Source organism: Penicillium taxi (genome assembly GCF_028828555.1).
Source record: "Penicillium taxi strain IBT 34144 chromosome Unknown utg000003l_segment0_segment0, whole genome shotgun sequence".
In the NCBI taxonomy this organism is placed as follows: Eukaryota; Fungi; Ascomycota; class Eurotiomycetes; order Eurotiales; family Aspergillaceae; genus Penicillium; species Penicillium taxi.
Window position 1 is genome coordinate 1,325,077 of NW_026643205.1, and position 18,644 is coordinate 1,343,720.

The 18,644-nt window shown below is 45.6% G+C and overlaps 6 protein-coding genes across 6 annotated transcripts; 4 read left to right on the forward strand and 2 right to left on the reverse strand.

The window, feature by feature from the left end:
• Positions 1-260: 260 nt before the first annotated feature.
• N7495_003965 (cytochrome P450) lies at positions 261-2,010 on the forward strand (the record flags this gene model as incomplete). The annotated part of the gene is made up of 3 exons (XM_057206616.1): positions 261-420; positions 481-1,045; positions 1,131-2,010. 3 exons carry the CDS (start codon positions 261-263, stop codon positions 2,008-2,010), a joined length of 1,605 nt encoding a protein of 534 aa, XP_057064296.1.
• A 1,893-nt stretch (positions 2,011-3,903) lies between these two features.
• N7495_003966 (glycoside hydrolase family 16 protein) lies at positions 3,904-5,422 on the reverse strand (the record flags this gene model as incomplete). Its single annotated transcript, XM_057206617.1, has 3 exons — positions 3,904-4,643; positions 4,716-5,276; positions 5,329-5,422. The coding sequence occupies 3 exons, from the start codon at positions 5,420-5,422 to the stop codon at positions 3,904-3,906; spliced, it is 1,395 nt and encodes a 464-aa protein (XP_057064297.1).
• Positions 5,423-6,996: 1,574 nt separating this feature from the next.
• On the forward strand, positions 6,997-9,363 carry N7495_003967 (putative sister chromatid separation protein (Src1); the record flags this gene model as incomplete). The annotated part of the gene is made up of 3 exons (XM_057206618.1): positions 6,997-7,337; positions 7,379-8,599; positions 8,724-9,363. The coding sequence occupies 3 exons, from the start codon at positions 6,997-6,999 to the stop codon at positions 9,361-9,363; spliced, it is 2,202 nt and encodes a 733-aa protein (XP_057064298.1).
• Positions 9,364-11,108: 1,745 nt separating this feature from the next.
• N7495_003968 (uncharacterized protein) lies at positions 11,109-11,556 on the forward strand (the record flags this gene model as incomplete). The annotated part of the gene is made up of 2 exons (XM_057206619.1): positions 11,109-11,189; positions 11,254-11,556. 2 exons carry the CDS (start codon positions 11,109-11,111, stop codon positions 11,554-11,556), a joined length of 384 nt encoding a protein of 127 aa, XP_057064299.1.
• A 2,438-nt stretch (positions 11,557-13,994) lies between these two features.
• Positions 13,995-16,369, forward strand: N7495_003969 (Zn(II)2Cys6 transcription factor; the record flags this gene model as incomplete). The annotated part of the gene is made up of 4 exons (XM_057206620.1): positions 13,995-14,836; positions 14,906-15,343; positions 15,395-16,268; positions 16,325-16,369. 4 exons carry the CDS (start codon positions 13,995-13,997, stop codon positions 16,367-16,369), a joined length of 2,199 nt encoding a protein of 732 aa, XP_057064300.1.
• Positions 16,370-16,750: 381 nt separating this feature from the next.
• Positions 16,751-18,496, reverse strand: N7495_003970 (major facilitator superfamily transporter; the record flags this gene model as incomplete). Its single annotated transcript, XM_057206621.1, has 3 exons — positions 16,751-17,933; positions 17,998-18,259; positions 18,322-18,496. The coding sequence occupies 3 exons, from the start codon at positions 18,494-18,496 to the stop codon at positions 16,751-16,753; spliced, it is 1,620 nt and encodes a 539-aa protein (XP_057064301.1).
• Between the last annotated feature and the right edge of the window lie 148 nt (positions 18,497-18,644).

The window sequence follows — 18,644 nt, forward strand, 5'->3', positions numbered from 1 at the left end:
ACGGACCTCGCCATGATACCTGAAGCAAGTCATTTGTACTAAGAGATGATCAAGTTGTATAATTAATGCACCAATCCCGAGGCCCTCATTCAGCAGTTTATGCTTGAGGATACAAAATTGGGATCTGAATTCCTGTAGCTACTACAGTATGTAGATCAAATTTGAATCCCCGCCACATCAATGTGCCAGAATTCACTCAAATTCAACCCTTTGATACCTGTACATTGATCAAAGCCAACATTACACTGTACAGCCTAGAAATGATTGAATATCTTCTTAATGATATGACATCTGGAAAGGCCATTTTATGGGTTTGTGGAGGCTTTACATTTTTATGTTTATTGCGCAAGCTCCATGTTTCTTTCCAGGTGTCTCGCCTTGGAGTACGGGCTCCCAAGATCGCTTTCTGGGTTCCTTATGGTATAATTCTGTCTTATAAGCACTTAAAATGACTTCTAGGGGACTAACAGCTGTGTACAGCTTTTGATTTCATATATAAAAGCCAACAGGCCGCTTTTGCAAACAGAGACCACGAGTTCTGGCGCAACAAGATTATGACTGCTAGCGGTTTAGCCAACTGCAAGACTGCGGAGTTAGACGCCGGTATCTCCAATCGCGTTATCATTACTATAGACCCGGAGAACATCAAGGCCTTGTTGACTGGGCAGTTTGCTGACTATGGAAAAGGCGAGGACTTTCATCGCCAGTGGAAAGAGTTTCTGGGAGACAGCATCTTCGCTACCGATGGCAAACAGTGGTTACATTCTCGACAACTTCTTCGCCCGATGTTTGTGCGTAACCGGATTTTAAACACCGAAATCTTTGAGAAACATGTCCAGAAACTCATTCCACTCCTTGGTGATAGTAACTCCCCAGCTGGTAAGCAGGTAGTTGATATTGGACCTCTACTTTTCCGCTTCACTCTTGATGCAGCAACAGACTATCTGCTAGGCCAAGGTACAGACAGTCTAGAGAACCCAGAGACCCGTTTTGCAGAAGCTTTCAACTATGTACAAAAGCGACAGTCCCAGTTATTCCGCTTCGGGTAAGTGAGATCCGATCATGTGCGATATTCAACTTGTTTCCTACTAGATTAGTGGGTGCTCATCTGAATCTTTCACAAAATACAGTATTTTCAATGTCCTCATGTCACGCAAGGAATTTCGTCGTAATCTCAAGATCATGGACAACTTCATGCAACCATATATCGAAACGGTCCTGTCTTTGTCAACAGCCGAGCTAAACCAGAAGCTTTCGAAGCCCGAGAACTTCCTTGAATCCTTGGCTGGCTTCACGCGTGACCCAGTTGTCTTACGCGATCAACTCATTGCTATTCTCCTTGCAGGTCGTGACACTACCGCCTCCACTTTGGCCTTCTGCTTCTTTGAGCTCGCTCGTAATCCTGAAATTGTCATCAAGTTACGCGATGAGATCCATAATCTCCTTGGACTTGGTTCTGATGGAAAAAAACCAACATACCAAGATATAAAAGAAATGAAATACCTCGCCGCCGTAATCAACGAGACCCTTCGCCTTTATCCAGTTGTCCCCTTCAACGTTCGATATTCGTTCCATGACACAACTCTGCCTCGGGGCGGTGGCCCTGACGGACTTGAGCCAGTTGGCGTTCGTGCAAATACTCGTGTTATTTATTCAACGATGCTGATGCAGCGCGATCCCGATCTCTACAATGGCACTGACTCAAAAAAATACTTCGATCCAGGCAAGTGGATTCCAGAACGTTGGTTTAGCTGGCAGCCACTTCCGTGGCATTATATTCCATTCAATGGGGGTCCTCGCATCTGTATTGGTCAGCAATTTGCCATTATTGAAATTGGATATGTTATTATTCGTATTTTGCAAGCTTATGAGCGGGTTTTTGCGCTACCTGTCAGTGGCAAGGATTGTGTTGATGACCCTGAGATGCAGTTTGATGTCACGTTAAGCCCTGGCTCAGAGTTCAATTGTGTGTTTGTGAAGCAGGGAGAGGAATATCCTCGTTTTCGGTAGATTTATTGTCTATGTGCCTTTCACCAGTAGCTCTACATACCTCCAGCGCTGTATTTAGCTACAATATTCACATGACAAACTCTGGAACAAGACTTACTCCACTTAAATACTTAGTTGTGTCCATCGTTGAATTTATTCTCCATTTCCAGCCTTGGACTCTTGCCGTTAAATCTAGGGAAAAGCAAGAACTTAGTCTTTATGACGAGTTTGATTGTTAAAGACCAAGCTCAATTAAGAAAAACTACCACACCGTACATACATCATCACAATCAATTCACAGGACTTGATTGGAGCTTTCGCAACCTTTTCAATTTCTGTAGAATCTACACTCTCCTTAGCTCTGAGAGCGAACTCTCCTTATCTGTATCATCTAGATCTCCCAGGATGCCCACGGCAGCTTTGCAAATTCCAATCTCAGATCTACACTCAGTGCCCGGGGCGTTAGACACGGGTAAGTGTCCTTGATGCAAAAGCAAGCCGCACTCAGAACCACTCGGTAATAGAAACTGCGGTATCAACGCCTAAATTCAACATTTACCAATGTATACACTTTCACCAGCTGTGGAATGGTTTCCCCTCTAGATTTTCTGATTGTTGGACATTTTAGAAAATTTCAACCCAGCCTGACATGGCCTTCAGTCTCCTGAAACCCTGATGCTAAGGGGTAATGGAAGTATAGAAGCTTCTATACCACTCATTTCAGGACCGGTGGATTTCAAGTACGCTCTTCCAAGGAAATTAGTGGTGCAAAATGGGTGGTGTCTTCTGGAATGCTCCATCTCCAGAATAGGGAGAGAAAACAAAGTCAAAACAACAGGAAAAGCAGAATTCGATCGACATTCTCCGGTGACCCAAATCAAATGGACCTTGTTTTTACAAACACACGGTCATATTTTGCCTATCAGCTTCTAGACTCAATACTTTTCTCGTGTAAAGGAAGAGAACGTCGACGGTAACCCTCACATAGGTACCTTCATGACTAGAATGATCTTCATACTTCAGTCACATGAGTATTTTCATCATTGTCTTTCTCTAGATACTCATACGTTCCAAAGTTTATCACGAGTAGCTCTTCCAAGCCCTATCTGTCGTGACAAATGAGAATTCCCTGGATTGTTGCATTGAAGGGGCAAGGGCAATTGAACATTTACTCAGCCACGTCACGTATGCTGGTGACCATTATGGAGATAGAATTCAAATCTGAAGTGCTCTTTGCTGATGGCTATTGGATGTGCTTATATCGCAGTAATACAGTCTCATATTACCTAGGAATATATAGCCTACGTCTTAGAAAAGAAAAATGATGACATTGGAGGAGCTTGTACGGCTTTCGTTCTTCTGTCGAAAGATCTAAAAGCTTACACAGAATACACTGGCGGTCATGTCTCTCTAATTAAATCGTCTGATTACCCTTCAATTATCTATAAGCGGTAGTTAATACTATTTAGCACATGATATATGCGGAATCAGGGCTTCAGTTAGCACATGATCCGATTTCCAAGGTTGTATTTGCTTGGTTGAAGGCATCATCCCTTGCGTTAGTTACTCTAAGTGGACTATCTGTGGAATGTGGAGCTTATCATGGGCTTCATTAAGTTGAAAACTGTTTGAATCGTATTAAAGGTATCTGGTTCGTAAATGCCTATGGCACTGAGAAAGGAACAGTACTTTCATGAAGGGTCATACTGTCTAGAAATGCAAGAGACAGTTCCAAATTCCATCAGCGTCATTGCATGTGTGCTTGAAGTGTATAATGGCGAGCCGTAAAATATAATTGCGCAAGTGTACTCCGTAAATCGCGTGGAGAAGAAAAAATCATAAACGCCGTGCCGACTTCGTTCCATCATTAATAATAATACAGGTCGACTAATGCCACGAATGCCTGTTCTTTTTTCAAATCATAGCAAAAATGCTACCAAGGAGTGCACAAAGAGAACCAAAAAGTGTAGGAACTTGGATCGAGCTCATCCTACCTTCAACCGAAGGAGCCACGGTTGATGAAGAATGAGTGGCTGTTGCAGTGAGAGCTTCTTGACTATTCTCAATTTTGTCTCCACCGGTTATGGTGGTCTGCGAAGTAATGCTTGTTGTGTGCAGTGTGGTGTGTTTCAAGCCAGCCTCAAATCCGGAAGAAGGTGAAGCAGCTTGCGAGGAAAGATATGACTCCAATATAGACTGGGAGGTAGACTGTAAAGATAAAATGTCGGTCTTAGTGCTGTAATACATTGAAGTGTTGGTAGTTGTTGGGTGCTCACTCAAAGAAGCCCCTCCAGGGGGTTGAACGTGGTTCGAGCTAGACTCCCAGCCAGCTGGGAAAGTTGTGCTTGCTCTTGTAGCCGTGGAGACCCATGGCCAAACATCAGGAGTTGTCCAAGTATCGGTCTCCTTGTGAGTTCCACTCCATGGAATTGGAATATCAACTGTCGCAGTCACAGTCGGAGCAGACGCAACTGCACTGGGTTCATCTGCGCTGTTGCCGTTGATCTCACCACCTTCAGACTTGATAGATGTCCAAAGGCCAGACGTCCCTTCATAGCTGTATGCGGTTCCGGTGGAGTAGTCAGTCGCAGTCATTGACTTCATGTACATAGTGAAGGGACCCTTGCTGTAATCTGTTACACCGCCAGCCCATTCTAATGGAAACATCAGTATAAATACTCAGGAAAAATGCTTGATTCAGGCGCTTGAAAGATGTCTTTTCTTACCGATAGTCCCCTCGGTGTTATTGGAATCACCACCAGCCCACGCACCAACCTTGACCATCATCGGTGTTTGTGGATATTGGCCACTGTCGGCGGTTTCAGGAGTGAGAACCCGCACTGTTTCGCCATCAATCGCCCAAATAATTTGAGTACTCGTCCAGTCCACAGAGTAGGTATGGAAGGTCGATTGGGTTCCCGTGAGTGCTATATTAGCGCCACGGTCGTAGGTACTGGTGTTTCCTTTGCCAAAGTAGTTGGTCTGCACTTGATCTGCCTCGCCTCCGAGCCATTCCCAGTCAATTTCGTCGAGATCGTCAGACTGTAGCACGGCACTGCTGACAATCCCAGTTCCAGGTGCAGCCTTGATTGTGAATTCCAACTTGCCGAACATGATATACCAACCCGACTGGATCAAAGGCCCATCGCCCGACTGGGCAATTTTGAAGCTCATACCATTGGTGCCATCGTAAGCGACATTGCCAGATGAAGAAAAATCGGTTGAGATACCGCTAGTAAAGTCGTATTTTTGGTCAGACTTTCCCAATGCCGTATCGGCAGGACAGGCTAATTTTGGTCAGAGAAGTGGTTTTGATTCCATATTTGTTTCTGAGCTTACTCTTCTCGGTTGGATTGCATTCTGTATATGTCTGAGCCAGAACAATAGCAGAAGAGCAAATAAGACTCAGGGTTGCACCAACAGCGAATCGCATGATGGGCAGTGTGTATCACAGTAGTCAATATGGATATGGCGGGTAAACAACTGAAGAGCGGGAAAGGTGATACAGAAGAAGGTGGAATATTGAAAAGTGAAAAGGTGAAAAGGGGTAGAGGTTGAGAGTGTCAAGGTGAAAATCCCGGCTCAATAATAGAAGATGGAATTTCTTTATGGAAAAGGAAGCTGCCAGCCTCCTCTGTTTTTGATTCTGTTGTTTCCATTTCGAGATATGTGGGTCCCGTCCACTTTCATATTATTGGTCCGATCTATGAACCCACGTTGCAGATGTACTATATATACACTGCACATAGTAGATCCTTGATGTCTTTAAATAATTGAACTCCCTACTTCCAATAAATGCTACTCATATTTCTTTCTATCTTATTCAATGTCTTCTAGATGAATTCATATTTCTCACCAAAACAAAACAAACAAGACAGCGATAAGATAAAGGCATCAATAAGCCAAAGTGGGTCTCCTCCACCCCAGCCTCTTGCATTTTCACCTTCAATATGAACCCGTATTAAGCCCAATCCTGGTCGAGTTTCAACTTACTTTAGATGTTTGATCATATTGATAGTTCACAATTGGATGACGAGGTATACGTCATTCTAGATCCTTCTCTACAACTGATTAAGATCTCGGTGAAGATACCTTCCAAGGCTAGATTGTATGGTATGAGCTACCATGAAAGGTAACGGTCATGTCACCTCTGATCTGGTAAGACAAAAACAACCTCATCAGCTGAATCGTTAACTAATTGTCATGATACGGTCAGTCTATATTGAGGAGATGCGGATTTAACGGACCAAATTGGAGATCATATACACTAGATAGACTTGGGTTCCAACCATAAAGATCCTTTAATTTGATTGATACTGGCGAAAAATAAACCCAGACCTCGGCTACGACAGATAGATTCGATGGGCTAAGATACTCCAGAGTTGATATTGAAATCTGCACCCGTACGTTCAAGCGTACAGAGAGATATGAAGAATAATGTAGTATTAGCCCATCAGTTGATGAAATTGATCAAAAACTTCAACCAGATGCAATATCAGATTAAGATCGCTTATGGCTCATCATTGAATTATCGTCCAACTTGTATGCTAATCAGTGACTCGGTTTGCTTTCATGTAGAGATCACGTGGTCTAGTCGCCTTGTTTACGTCACCAACTCTCCCTTCTCTCTTCTCTCTTTCCCAAGGCACCTTCGACTATAAGTTTCAAGGCTCACACCAGGAATATCATTGATTTTTCGATTATTAAACTTCACTTGGCTTATTCGGGAGATCCTTGACCCCACCTGTTGTTGCCCGTTGCTGTGGCTACCAGTCTCGAGCCTAATTGACAGCCGGGAAAACATCCACTCCATTTTTTCCTTTGTCCCATTCCATGATTACGTTTCCAAAAACAGGAGCGATCGGTGGTCTTTCTGACACCACTTGCAAATCTGACTGGCTCTACTACTACCATACCATCCACCCTGCACCTTTTTGATTTGCAAGTGAGACGACTGTGACATCACTCTCAGCAAGGCGACTTTGTGCACTCACGAAGCTATCCATAATGGCGGATGACCTAGATTACCTTGCACGAGATTTCGATCTCAATTCGCTCACAGTTCCTCGCTTACGCAATATCCTCGTCAATCACGATATTCCCTATCCTGCCTCCGCCAAAAAGGCCCAGCTGATTCGTATTTTGGAGGACGAGGTCATCCCCCAAGCAAGAAAACTTCTACGGGAGCGTGAGAGGGTCAGACGCACGAGCGCTGGGATAACAGATGTGAGCAGTCGAGAAACATCCGTCGCCAGTGACAGTAGCGAACGCGAGCCCCCGAGTACATCCCTCCACCAACACCATCATCAGTCGCGTCTACTTCCCGGCGTGGCACTTCTCGACGGAGTGTTCGTCCATCAACCGAGCCTGATGAGAACATTAGTCGCAGTACGCGACGAAGCACACGCGCTTCCACCGCTGATACCGATGAAAATGTCGCACCCGTTACTCCTGCGGCTGCGTCGACACGAAAGAGCTTCGTTCGCTCAGTTGGCAAACACCCTCGTGCCTCAGATACAGATATGGATGAAGACTCATTCGCCACTCCGGTCACTGCTCGTGGCCTTTCTCCTCGGAAATCTACGGCGCGGAAATTCCGGCGCAGTGAGATCCTACCTTCGACGGAGCTCCATGACTTCACACCAGTCAAGGCTGAGGCCAAAGATGAGAACGTTTTCACGTACGACAACCCTTTCCAAAGTGGAAGTCCCTCGGAAATCCCCAAAAGTAGAACCCCCAGTCATGATGGAAAGCGTAAGAGCTCACGGTTCTCCATCGAACGACGATCCCGCAAATCGACTACACCTGCCAGCTTCAAACAAGAAGATGGTATCGAGGCCCCGACCAGAGAATCTTTTGACTTTCACCCTCGATTGAGATCTACCACAGAAGAACCTGAGGAATTTGAGGGAATGGATCAAGAAGAGCTAGATGTGGAGGAGCTAGACGAGAGTGAAATGAGTGCCGGTGAAGAATTTACACCGGATGAACAGCTTGATATGGAGACCCGTGCGTCTCTCACTCGGCTTCACAAAAGCCCTCAAAAGCAAGGATCCAAGACCATCTTGGCCTCTTGGTTTGTTATCGTCGCTGTGCTTGTCAGTTTTGGTGCCTGGTGGCGTCAGGAGAAGATTGAAATCGGTTATTGTGGCCTTGGAAAATCTACTTGGTCCCTGGCTGCTACCAAAGTACCAGAATGGGCTAGTGTTCTGGAACCAGGATGTGAGCCATGCCCGCCACACGCATTCTGCTACCCCGACTTTGAGGCACGTTGTGAACACGACTTTCTTCTAAAATCCCACCCTCTTTCACTTGCCGGCCTCATACCTCTACCTCCAACATGTGAGCCTGACAGCGAGAAAGCACGCCGCGTGAAGGCTGTTGCTGACAAGGCTGTGGAGGAACTTCGTGAGCGAAGAGCCAAATGGGAATGCGGCCAGCTGAAGGAAGGTGACAATGAAGCGTCTCCCGAGATCAGCGAACCCGATCTCAAGAAGGAGGTCGCAAAGAAGCGCCGTAAGGGTCTCAGTGATACTGAGTTTGATGACTTATGGAAAGGAGCCATCGGTGAGATTCTCGACAAGGAGGAGGTTGTGAGCAACACCAACAAGTAAGCTACTCCCCTTTCCTTCAAATTTTCCAATGCCTTGTTATCCCCCAGCATATTTCTTGACAAAAGATTTTGGTTCTGACAACGCGTACTGGAACTAACAGAGGCGCCCTCGTAATTACAGAGCTTCCGCCGTCCTTATCATCACCTCCACATCAACTGCCCGACTCCCCTTCGCATGTGCCGCCCGCCGCTACTTCCGACTTGCTCTCTTCGCGTATCGACTCCCTCTTTTACTTTTAGTGCTTAGCATCAGTGCTATTCTCTATGCTCGTGCTCGTGTTCGGGCCCGCCGCTCAGATATCGCTCGTATTCCTGAACTGGTCGCTACAACACTTGACCGTCTGGCCACTCAGGCGGCACTTCACGCCCGCGGTGGTGCCATAGAGCCATATATCTCCATAGGACAGCTGCGTGATGACGTCCTGCGATCCGAGCTACATGGCAAACGGCGCGAAGAACTGTGGCGCCGGGTAAGCCGTATCGTCGAGGGCAACGCCAACGTACGAGCTGCCGTTCGCGAAGGCCGCAGCGGTGACGTCGCCCGCAGCTGGGAGTGGATTGGCGGTATCGGTAGCGTTAGTAGCGTTGGTAGCGCTGGCGCAAGCGGCGATAAGAGCGGGGAAGTCGGTAGTTCCCGCCTGTCTCTATCATCGCCCTTGAGTCACGATCACAACAATCATCACTCACCTGCCGACAAAAACGAAACTGCAACAAGCCCAAGGCAGACCCGCCGCTGGGACGAAGGTCGACCAATCTACTAACCCCACTTGTTGATTGACTTGGGTAGCTTTGCGTCTTGGATGAGATGCTTACTCTAAAATCTCAGCTTGTTATGATCCTCATGGCATATGAACTTTTTCACTTCTCTTCCTTTCTTTGTTCTTTTCAGTTACCCCAGTACATAACTATTCCATATAGCTGTTTATCATTAGTAACGCAATTCTCAATACCCCCTTCTAAGTCTGACCATCCCATATCCGTCCGAATAGTTAAAATATAAGGAGGGCTTCAAATGAATGATATAGCCCGACAGTAGTACCTAGCTTGCTTCGAATGTTGCCCATGCCTGCAGATCCAGCACACCACATATTCCTCGATTTGGATCATAAATTACGGGGATGCAACAGTCTCAGATAGGATCAGCCACATGCTAAGTGACACTGAATCTCGTGAAGGAGAGTGGGGCCGCTTCACTTCGCTATAGGTACAGAGTCCTCCCAGGTATGAGACGGTTACTCGGGTGTTTGCCCAAATGTTCATATGGGCATGTCGCCATATTCATGCACGTCAAGAAGCGGTCAAAAGTCTTTTCGTATCTACAGGCTGAAAATGCATTTCATAAGTACTTACTTAGGTAGGAAAGTAAGCCCTAGTTGTGATGATTAAACAGTTTCCGTTGACAGGACATATGTACAGGTGGGTCACGTCCCAGAACCCTGGGTTCTATTCAGCCCTGGATTGAAGTCAAGGCTACTTTGTTCAATGTCAGTAAGGTCCTGGTATTATTCACTGCCAGTTCCATAAAAGGCCCCTGACATCGACGTCGAGGGATCCCTTGTGGAGAAAATCGACGCGTCACATTGTGTTAATACTTCGGCTGGAGAGATGCATGTGCCATTTGAGTCTTGACTCCATAAGCTGTTGCATGCGAGTGGCAAATGTCTTCTCCAAGTAACAAGTACAACTCCTGCACCTAGTACTCCGTACACCAGCTATAATTCCTCCAGGGTTTCCTATGCGACCAAAGGGCCAAATATGCTTCCATATTAGACTAAAGCATTCCTGGTCAATGGTTAGTGGTCGTACATATGACATCTTTCATCTCAACCAAGTATAGAACCACACAGCCTACGGCTTAATACAAACCAGATTGGCCGATCGAAAAAAATACATTTGCAGAATGTGAGACTAAATCGACCAGGGTTTAACCAATAAAAAGCACTGGATAATTGATCCACAAGGGCATTTCCTTCTGATTTAAGGACGCCCGAGGTCTACTAGTACTTCTGCCACATTGACGTGGTCAGGAATATTATACATAACCTTGGAACACCATAACCAACCCCGTCTAGACCATCTTCCAAACTTCCAAACTTCCAATTTCCCACTTCGCTCTTCTCACTTCCGATATCTTCGTCTATTCCTCTCGGAATTGGTACACAGAAGCACACATTTCTTTGCGACACGACATTATTCAGGGGTCTGGAGAACGGGAATGTCGATGATCCTTCACGCCACAATCTCATAGCTCGATCCCGTTACAGTCTAGATTTCCGATTTCTTCCTCTGGCCTAACCCCTACCACCTTCTTGCGTTACTATATCATCTACAGACAACGGAATATATTCCCTTGTCACCTCCTGCATGTGGGCATCACATTTCCTTCACCTTTTCCAATTTCCGTTTTTTCCTTAATTCTACCACACAATGGGGAAGCAATTCCGGCAACAACCTTATAGGAAGATTGCTTGTGTGAGTACGAAAGAAATACATCCCGCCATCACAAATGACCCAACACCCGTCAATGGGGGAGGAGGAGTATCTCCAGCCACAAGAACCTCTTCCGCCTGTACTTCATGCAAGATCAGTAAGATCAAAGTAAATGTTTTGACCCTCTACGTGATCTATTTGATCGCTAACATGGACTTCAGTGCAGTGGTGCCCCATCACCGTGTAATTCATGTCAAGAGCAAGGTCGCACTTGTCAATTCAATCCTGACCAAGACCGTCGCCGCAAGGTCACTCAAAAGAGGTTACAGGATTTCCAAACTCAAGTCATAGAGGTCATCCGCTTCTCTGAGAGGGAAACTGTAGATAACTTGGTCCAGTTCATCAGAACCCATCCACCAATTGATAGAATTGAGGACTACATCAAGGACCTACATGGTGACCTGGCTAATAATATGCAAGCCACTATGGACCCTGGAAATTTCCTCGATCATGGAAACAACTAAAGTCCTCATGGACTTATTGTGGAAATTCTTCCACTTTGAAAAGCCAAATATCTTAATGGTTTGTACACCACTTGTCTGCTTGCGTTCCCATTTTGCACTGAAACCTTTCTAACCTACCAATTGGTAGGGTACCCAATATAATCACTTGTGTATATATCTGGTACCATGAATAGAGATAATACCTAGGTAGTCTTCCGAGGAATTCCAAGGCTATGCAGGTACCTATATTCGAGCATCTGGGGGTGTTACTAGTACTTGCTTCTACATTCTATCCTTCCAATGCTTCTATTTCGTCTTTACAGCCATCCGCGGGTACTTGATGCTGGTTCAAAAGTCTAGTGTTTTAAAAAATTTTCCCCTCCCACCCCACCAACTTCTACTTAGTAAATTTCATAACTCCACAACCATGCACCAAGTTAGCTCTACAATTAGTGGGAATCGACGCCCTAATACTGAACTATCTGAAACTTTACGAACAGCTATTGTATCGGCATTAAATTTCGGGATAAAAATCGCCCAAAATGCACGTGATTTTGGATAACCCAGACGCTAAAGTGTTTCTCAAAACATCGGGATTTCAAATCTCAGCCTAGAAGTGGGCGCCCAATAGAGCCAGATCATAGAGCTCGCCGTTATATCTATTATTATAGTTCGCCGGAATACTAAAATGGCGTGGTCGGCATTGGTCGTAAACTCTCCTAATAACGTCTTTAAATCAACTATCCAGAGAATTCTACGCATATAGGTCAAGAAAATGCAATTCTGAACATCGAGTCCCATTAACGAAGCTATATGCTAAAAGCCGTCTCAAGTTCTGCTGAAAATGTCAACTTTTTGATGCTTGGGCGACTAATGTTTTCTCACGAATGTTTCGTCCAAAGACGCTCCAATGATAGTACTCAATATGTTGTTTGTTTCACTATAGAGTTATATGATAGGTAAACATATTAACTAGATAGAATTGACAGGTATCTAAGTAGTGGGCGAGTTAAGCTCATGATCATGGGAAAGGATAAATTTTATCCTCGTGGTGGTTATACTGATAATTCATATCTTGATAGCTTAGAAGATGACAATTTACCTATCTACAAATCTGGAATGGTGTTTTAGTGAGATGATTCTGCTATTCATAATTCTCTTATCGCCCAACAGTGCTTTGGAATACATAGAATAGAGGTGATGGAATAGCTGCCGCATTCGCCTGATTTGAGCCCTATTGAAAACGTGTAGTTTCTATGGAAACGTCAAATTTTGAAAATTAGACCTGACCTCCGGGAAAGCAGTCGATCAAAGGTGACATGGACTGAGTTTCATGACCTAATGAGACAAAAGTGGAAAGAGTTTGATCAAGAGAGAGGATATAATTTAATTAGCTAGGTCGGGTGCAATATGCTTATCTCCTTACGTATGGGGGAAATTTAGGGGACCGGACTTTTGACCTACTACTGCAGGTATTTACCTCTAGGCCTATGTATATCTACTTATTATGTCCCACGTCTCCTGCTGCTATATACGATGTTAACTACTTCCAATGATTGTTCTTCAATTGAGGCTTTCACTTTCATTTTCCAGCATCTGTTTAGGTGCCTTTCATGCTTGATCGTCAACTTTGATACTTACAATATTAGCCCCGTGCCAGTAAAAAAAAACACCCGTGGATCGAAAGCCTTCCTCGACATGGAGTCCTTCTAGATTCTCTTTCTGAGTATCTCCGCCGCCTTGACTGTAGCAGGATCTACGTAGGTTGGAAAAAAATCAAGGAGTACTATGTGCCTGTCCTCGATGCATCCATGGATACTCGGGGACCCGTTTATGGATGAGTTTCTTTAGCCCAAGGTGAGCTCTTCTATGATAGTATCATCATTGCAACCTTGAGAGTTACCTGGGTATAATTCATTGCCCTCATCTCGCGAGCAAGCTCATTTTCTGATCCCTCAAACTTGGAAGTAATGCTCGATTGTGTTTAGGGTTATACAGTATAGACTCTTTCTCAGTCTGTAGAAGTGCACTTATACCCAGGTAGGAAATTCCAGTATTTCAACCTTTGAAGCCTTTGAAGCCTTTGAAGCTTTCAATTCTCTCTCAAAAAACTATTCACTTCGCAGTTCTAATATTCACACAATGTCCGGACAGGTGATTAGCTTCGTTATATCCAGGGTAGATTTAGGCCCTTCTAAGGTCCGGTTAGGTGACTTAGGTCAACTGATCTCCTTTTATCTCCTTGCATAGCGATATGTATCTACGTACTTCGTACTTGTGTCATTGAAATTAAAAATCTACTCTATTGGTCTTTAAAAAGGGAGAATCTGAATCCATTTCTCGCGAGAATCCGGCTGTGGATTTACCCCTCACCTCCACTTCTCTCCGGATTCTTTTCCCTCCCTTTCTTCTCCAATTTCCTCAACTCGGAAAAGCAAACATATATGACCAGTCCCAAAATGGTGGCGTCATCAGCCAATGAAGGGCCTGAAACACTCATAGATGCCGGGATTGTGGCGCGCACACCCGGTCGCAAGAGGCAAGCATCCAGTCCACCGCCACTAAATAAAGGCCGACAAAAGATCACCAGAGCCTGTGACTCGTGTAAAGTCAAAAAGACAAAGTGTACAGGTACTCTGCCATGTACCAGGTGTACGCGCCTTTTGCTTCAATGCAGATACAATGCGGCTTACTCGAGAGGTCTGCCACCGGACCCCCTGCCGTCACCTGCTCCGGACTCTAGGCATACTTCCGACGTATCTAAACCATTGGACTCTCGTGGTGGTACGAACTTGACTGCCAGGGACACAGCTAATGCACATGAACATTTGAATTCTCATGTAGCACCGCTGCGTCACTCGCCAGAGCCCGGGTTTACGGACTTTGAGGGGAACTACATTGGTCCTTCTTCCGGGATATCCTTCATTAATCGTGTCTGGGGACGATTGAACCATCAAGCACGGCTTCCTAACGAGCTTCAAAACGAATCCTCCATAAATACTGCTGTGTTCATGTTTGGTGATAAGCCTTATTCTAACCATGAGCATGTAAACTTCATCCTACCGTCCTTTGATAAAGCCATGGAGTTTGTGGCGATATACTTTGATTTCTCAATGGTTACTTATCGCTTCTTGCATCGAGGTAATGTAGAGAATTGGGTCAAACAAGTCTACGACCACAATATTTCAGTTACAAATCTACCAGTGGGAAACATGGTTGCAAGGACGGCGATTGTTCTAATGATACTGGCTGTAAGTACTTTATTTCATCAACTTCAACCTGGTGATACATTAGTGAGCGGGTACAGTCAAAGGCATGTTTTCTCGAACGTTCCCTATGTATACAAATAATTATCTGACTGCGATATAAGTGGTGAACAATGGTTCATGGCCTCAAAATACATGTCGTCTTTGGAGTCTGGTCCTCCGCGACTGGAGACTATCCAATTGAGACTTATTCAATGCTTGTATCTCTTGTCAACATCTCGAGCTAATGAGTGCTGGTACTCATTTGGTACGGCATTGCAGGTCGTCACTGCACTTGGCCTTCATAGAAAATGGCCTGTCAAGCTTTCCAAATATGGAGGCTCATGTTTTGAGTCTGAAATGCGTAAACGCATATTCTGGAGTGTATACACTTTGGATAAATACCTCAGCATCATGTTTGGACGACCACGACTACTTCACGATGAAGATATCGATCAGGAATTGCCAGAGGAAATGAACGACGAAGATCTGCTAGAGGAAGACCCAGCGCGACGCTCAGGCTCTACAGACAGCATGATGATAGCATCCGTTCTGCATTATAGGTCGGTCACATCATGCTCTCCTTTATTTTCACATTCTAATATGGAACGCAGACTTGGACGCATCTTGGGTGAAATATCTCGCCAGCTCTACAGTATCAAACCCCATTCTCGGGAAACTCCACTAGAAACCGCCGCGCGTCTGACCTCGGAACTGGAAAGGTGGAAAGAGAGCGTACCGCCCCTGTTCAACAGTGTTCGGCCTTCTAGTTTGATCCCACCTCTCTGCCGACAGAGCCAGGTTCTCCAAATGGCATACTCACATGCAATGATCCATGTCACACGCTCATTTTTGCTAAATGATTTCACCGATCTCAGCCGCAGACCCAGAGATCCCCATCCGATGATTAGTGCACATGTTCAAAAATGTATCGGAGCTGCAGAGGAAGTTATGACCCTCGTAGAAGGTCTCGCTCAGCAAAGGGTCTTTATTCAATCTTTCTGGTTCACCCACTACGTATGCTTCTGCGCTATATTGGTTGTTTATATTCACATTATCCAACAACACCGCCAGTCGACGGCTCCAAGTCCCTCGGGTGGAAGTCCGGCAAATATTAGCAAAATGCAAGCCCTCTTCGCACTTGCTGAGTCCTGTCAGCAGTATCTTGCGGAGGCTACAAGAAAGAACTGTCCCAGTCGGCGGTATAGCATTATCCTTGAAGAACTTAGGCGAGAAGTCCATAGACAGATCGGATCCGATGATCGGTCCAAATTTGGTCAGGTGTCTGCTATACGTGATCATGCTGCTACCATGCTTGCAATAAGTCATGAAGGAGGTGATTCGACCGCTTCTTTTGCCGACAACATCGATTTATCTATTCCTGAAATGCTTCCAGCCAGTGAGCTTGGGTCAATAAACCCTGTGGAGGATGCAGGATTCTTTGAAAACTTAGAAGGCTCAATATGGTGGGCTCAACTTGACTCGTGGGTATGGAATTGACCTCTTGATAGAAAATCCTCAGTCTCTAATCTTACCTGACCTAGGCCCTATCAAACTTTCCAAATGATACATCTACGTTCACCATTTAGTTTCAGCAGCTTTTTAAGGTGGTATTTGTTTTTATTTCTCTTCCTTTTCACTAAGGAGTTTCTATCACTACAATGCATTCTAAAATTTAATGTTTCATTACTTGGGCGACTTCGACCATCGGTGTTGGTCATATAATGCAAAATCATGGTTGAAATTTATCCCCAAACGCCCCATTGTCTGATCTCACTATCTGCATTGAATTCAGACTACATTGTTTATTACTATCGACATTTTATACCCAGGAAGTCTGCACGTATGCCTACTTAGGAGGTCTAACCTAGCAATTTGATAGCCTGGCCTGGTCACCACCTACCTAGGTAAGTATCTTCTATAGAACCTACCGATATCGAGACTTCTTACTCCTTCAACCCCAATCTTATCTATTTCCGATCTAGTTTAGCATGTAGGGTGTGCTGCATCATAAATAGACTTGAAAAGGCTGCCATGAAACCCAGACCCGTAACCAGAATCCAGACACCCTTCAATGACTCTGCATAAGAGTCCACAACGCCCTGTTTCCAACTTTCAGGCAGATCCGTCACGCCGCCGACGTTTTCACGGATACGACGAATCATATCCGCAGCACCCTCTTCGCTCCCGAACCGCTTCCATAGCCCGCTCTGAAGCAAGTTCTGGAACACGGCCGATGCGATCGTGATGCCGATTGTACTACCAGTCGAGCGGAAGGCGTACGACGCAGACGTGATGACAGCATGGTGTTCGCGGCCCACAGCAGCAAGTAGAGCCAGCAGCGTCACGGTTAGTGTAGCTCCGTAGCCCGATCCGGACAATGCGAGAACGACGAAAGGCTCCCATGCAGGCATTGACTCGTTGAAAGTCAGCATGATCGTAACGAGGGCTGTGAGAAGAACTGCCTGCGTTGCCATGTTCAATCCATGATAGCGGCCTGTTGTGCGCATTATCAGGCCCGCAACGAGTGAGCCTACTGCCGATCCGACCGACTGTGGGATCAGACGAACACCAACTGCGGTTGAGCTCATCCCTATCACAGTTTGGAAGTATATCGGAACATAGTAGAACATTGCAAACACGCACATGGTCATGAACCAGTTGGTCAGACATGCGGAAAGGACAGTGCGGTGGAGAACAAGGCGGACGGGGATGACAGGCTCAGCAGCGAATCGATCCTCGACGACAACAAAGATAAAAAAGAGGACTACACTGAGGGGGATGCTGACAAGAACGAGCGGGTGCGTCCAGGGCACGAGGGAACCACCACTGTTCAGACCGAGGAGCAGCAGCACCAAACTGGCGCACAGGGTAAAGGCGCCAAGAAAATCGACACGAGCCAGGCGTTTTTTGCCCGTATCTTTGACGGGTATATCGATGAAAATGGCACCCAGAATTCCGGCGATCACGATAAACGGCACCTGCACGTAAAAGGCCCATCGCCAGTTGTGGTAGTCATTCATGAAACCACCAAAGGTGCCGCCCAGACCCATACCGAGGCCGTAGACAATATTTCCAAAGCCTTGCCACAGTCCGCGCTTGCGAAGAGGGATCAGATCACTAGTGATAAAGGCATTGAGAGTATTTAAGCACCTGTATTGAGCAATGATCAGAATCAAGATTCCATAGTATGTAAACAGGACAGGCTTCGACTTACCCTCCACCGATTCCCGCAATGACTCGTCCAGCAATCATCATGGGCGCATTAACAGCAAGACCGCAAATGAGAGTTCCTACCGCGAAGAAAGTGCACGCAAAGACAACGCCTGCTTTGCGGCCATAGATGTCTGTCACTCTACCCGACAGAGGTTGAATAGCGGCATTGGCAATAAGATATCCGGAAGCGATCCAAGATAACAACGTTGAAGAGTGAAAGGCAGCACTGATTGGCGAAGCAAGAGTAGCGACAATGGTCGAGTCTGCATCAACTAGTCAGTTACACTATACAAATGATATTGCAAAGCCGAAAGTCAAGACGCACCCAATGCAGCAAAGAATCCAGAAAGCCACAAGCTTCCAACAATGGTAGAGAGCTTCTTGAGCGATGGCTCCTCTACAATTTCCCCAGTGGGGATGTTCTCCTCGAAAGTACCATCGTTAGGCTGGATTTCTTCACCGAGCAGTGGTCGTTGCTCATCAGGTACATGACGAGCCATACTGACTTATGGACAGTGTAGATAGCAAGTAGACCGATCAAAAGGAAAGGCGGCAGTGATTATCACAGCCCTCAACCTTGGAATAAAACGAAAGCAAAAAATAATTGCATGTACTGATAGGTATCAACAATCCCTAGGGCAAAGGAAA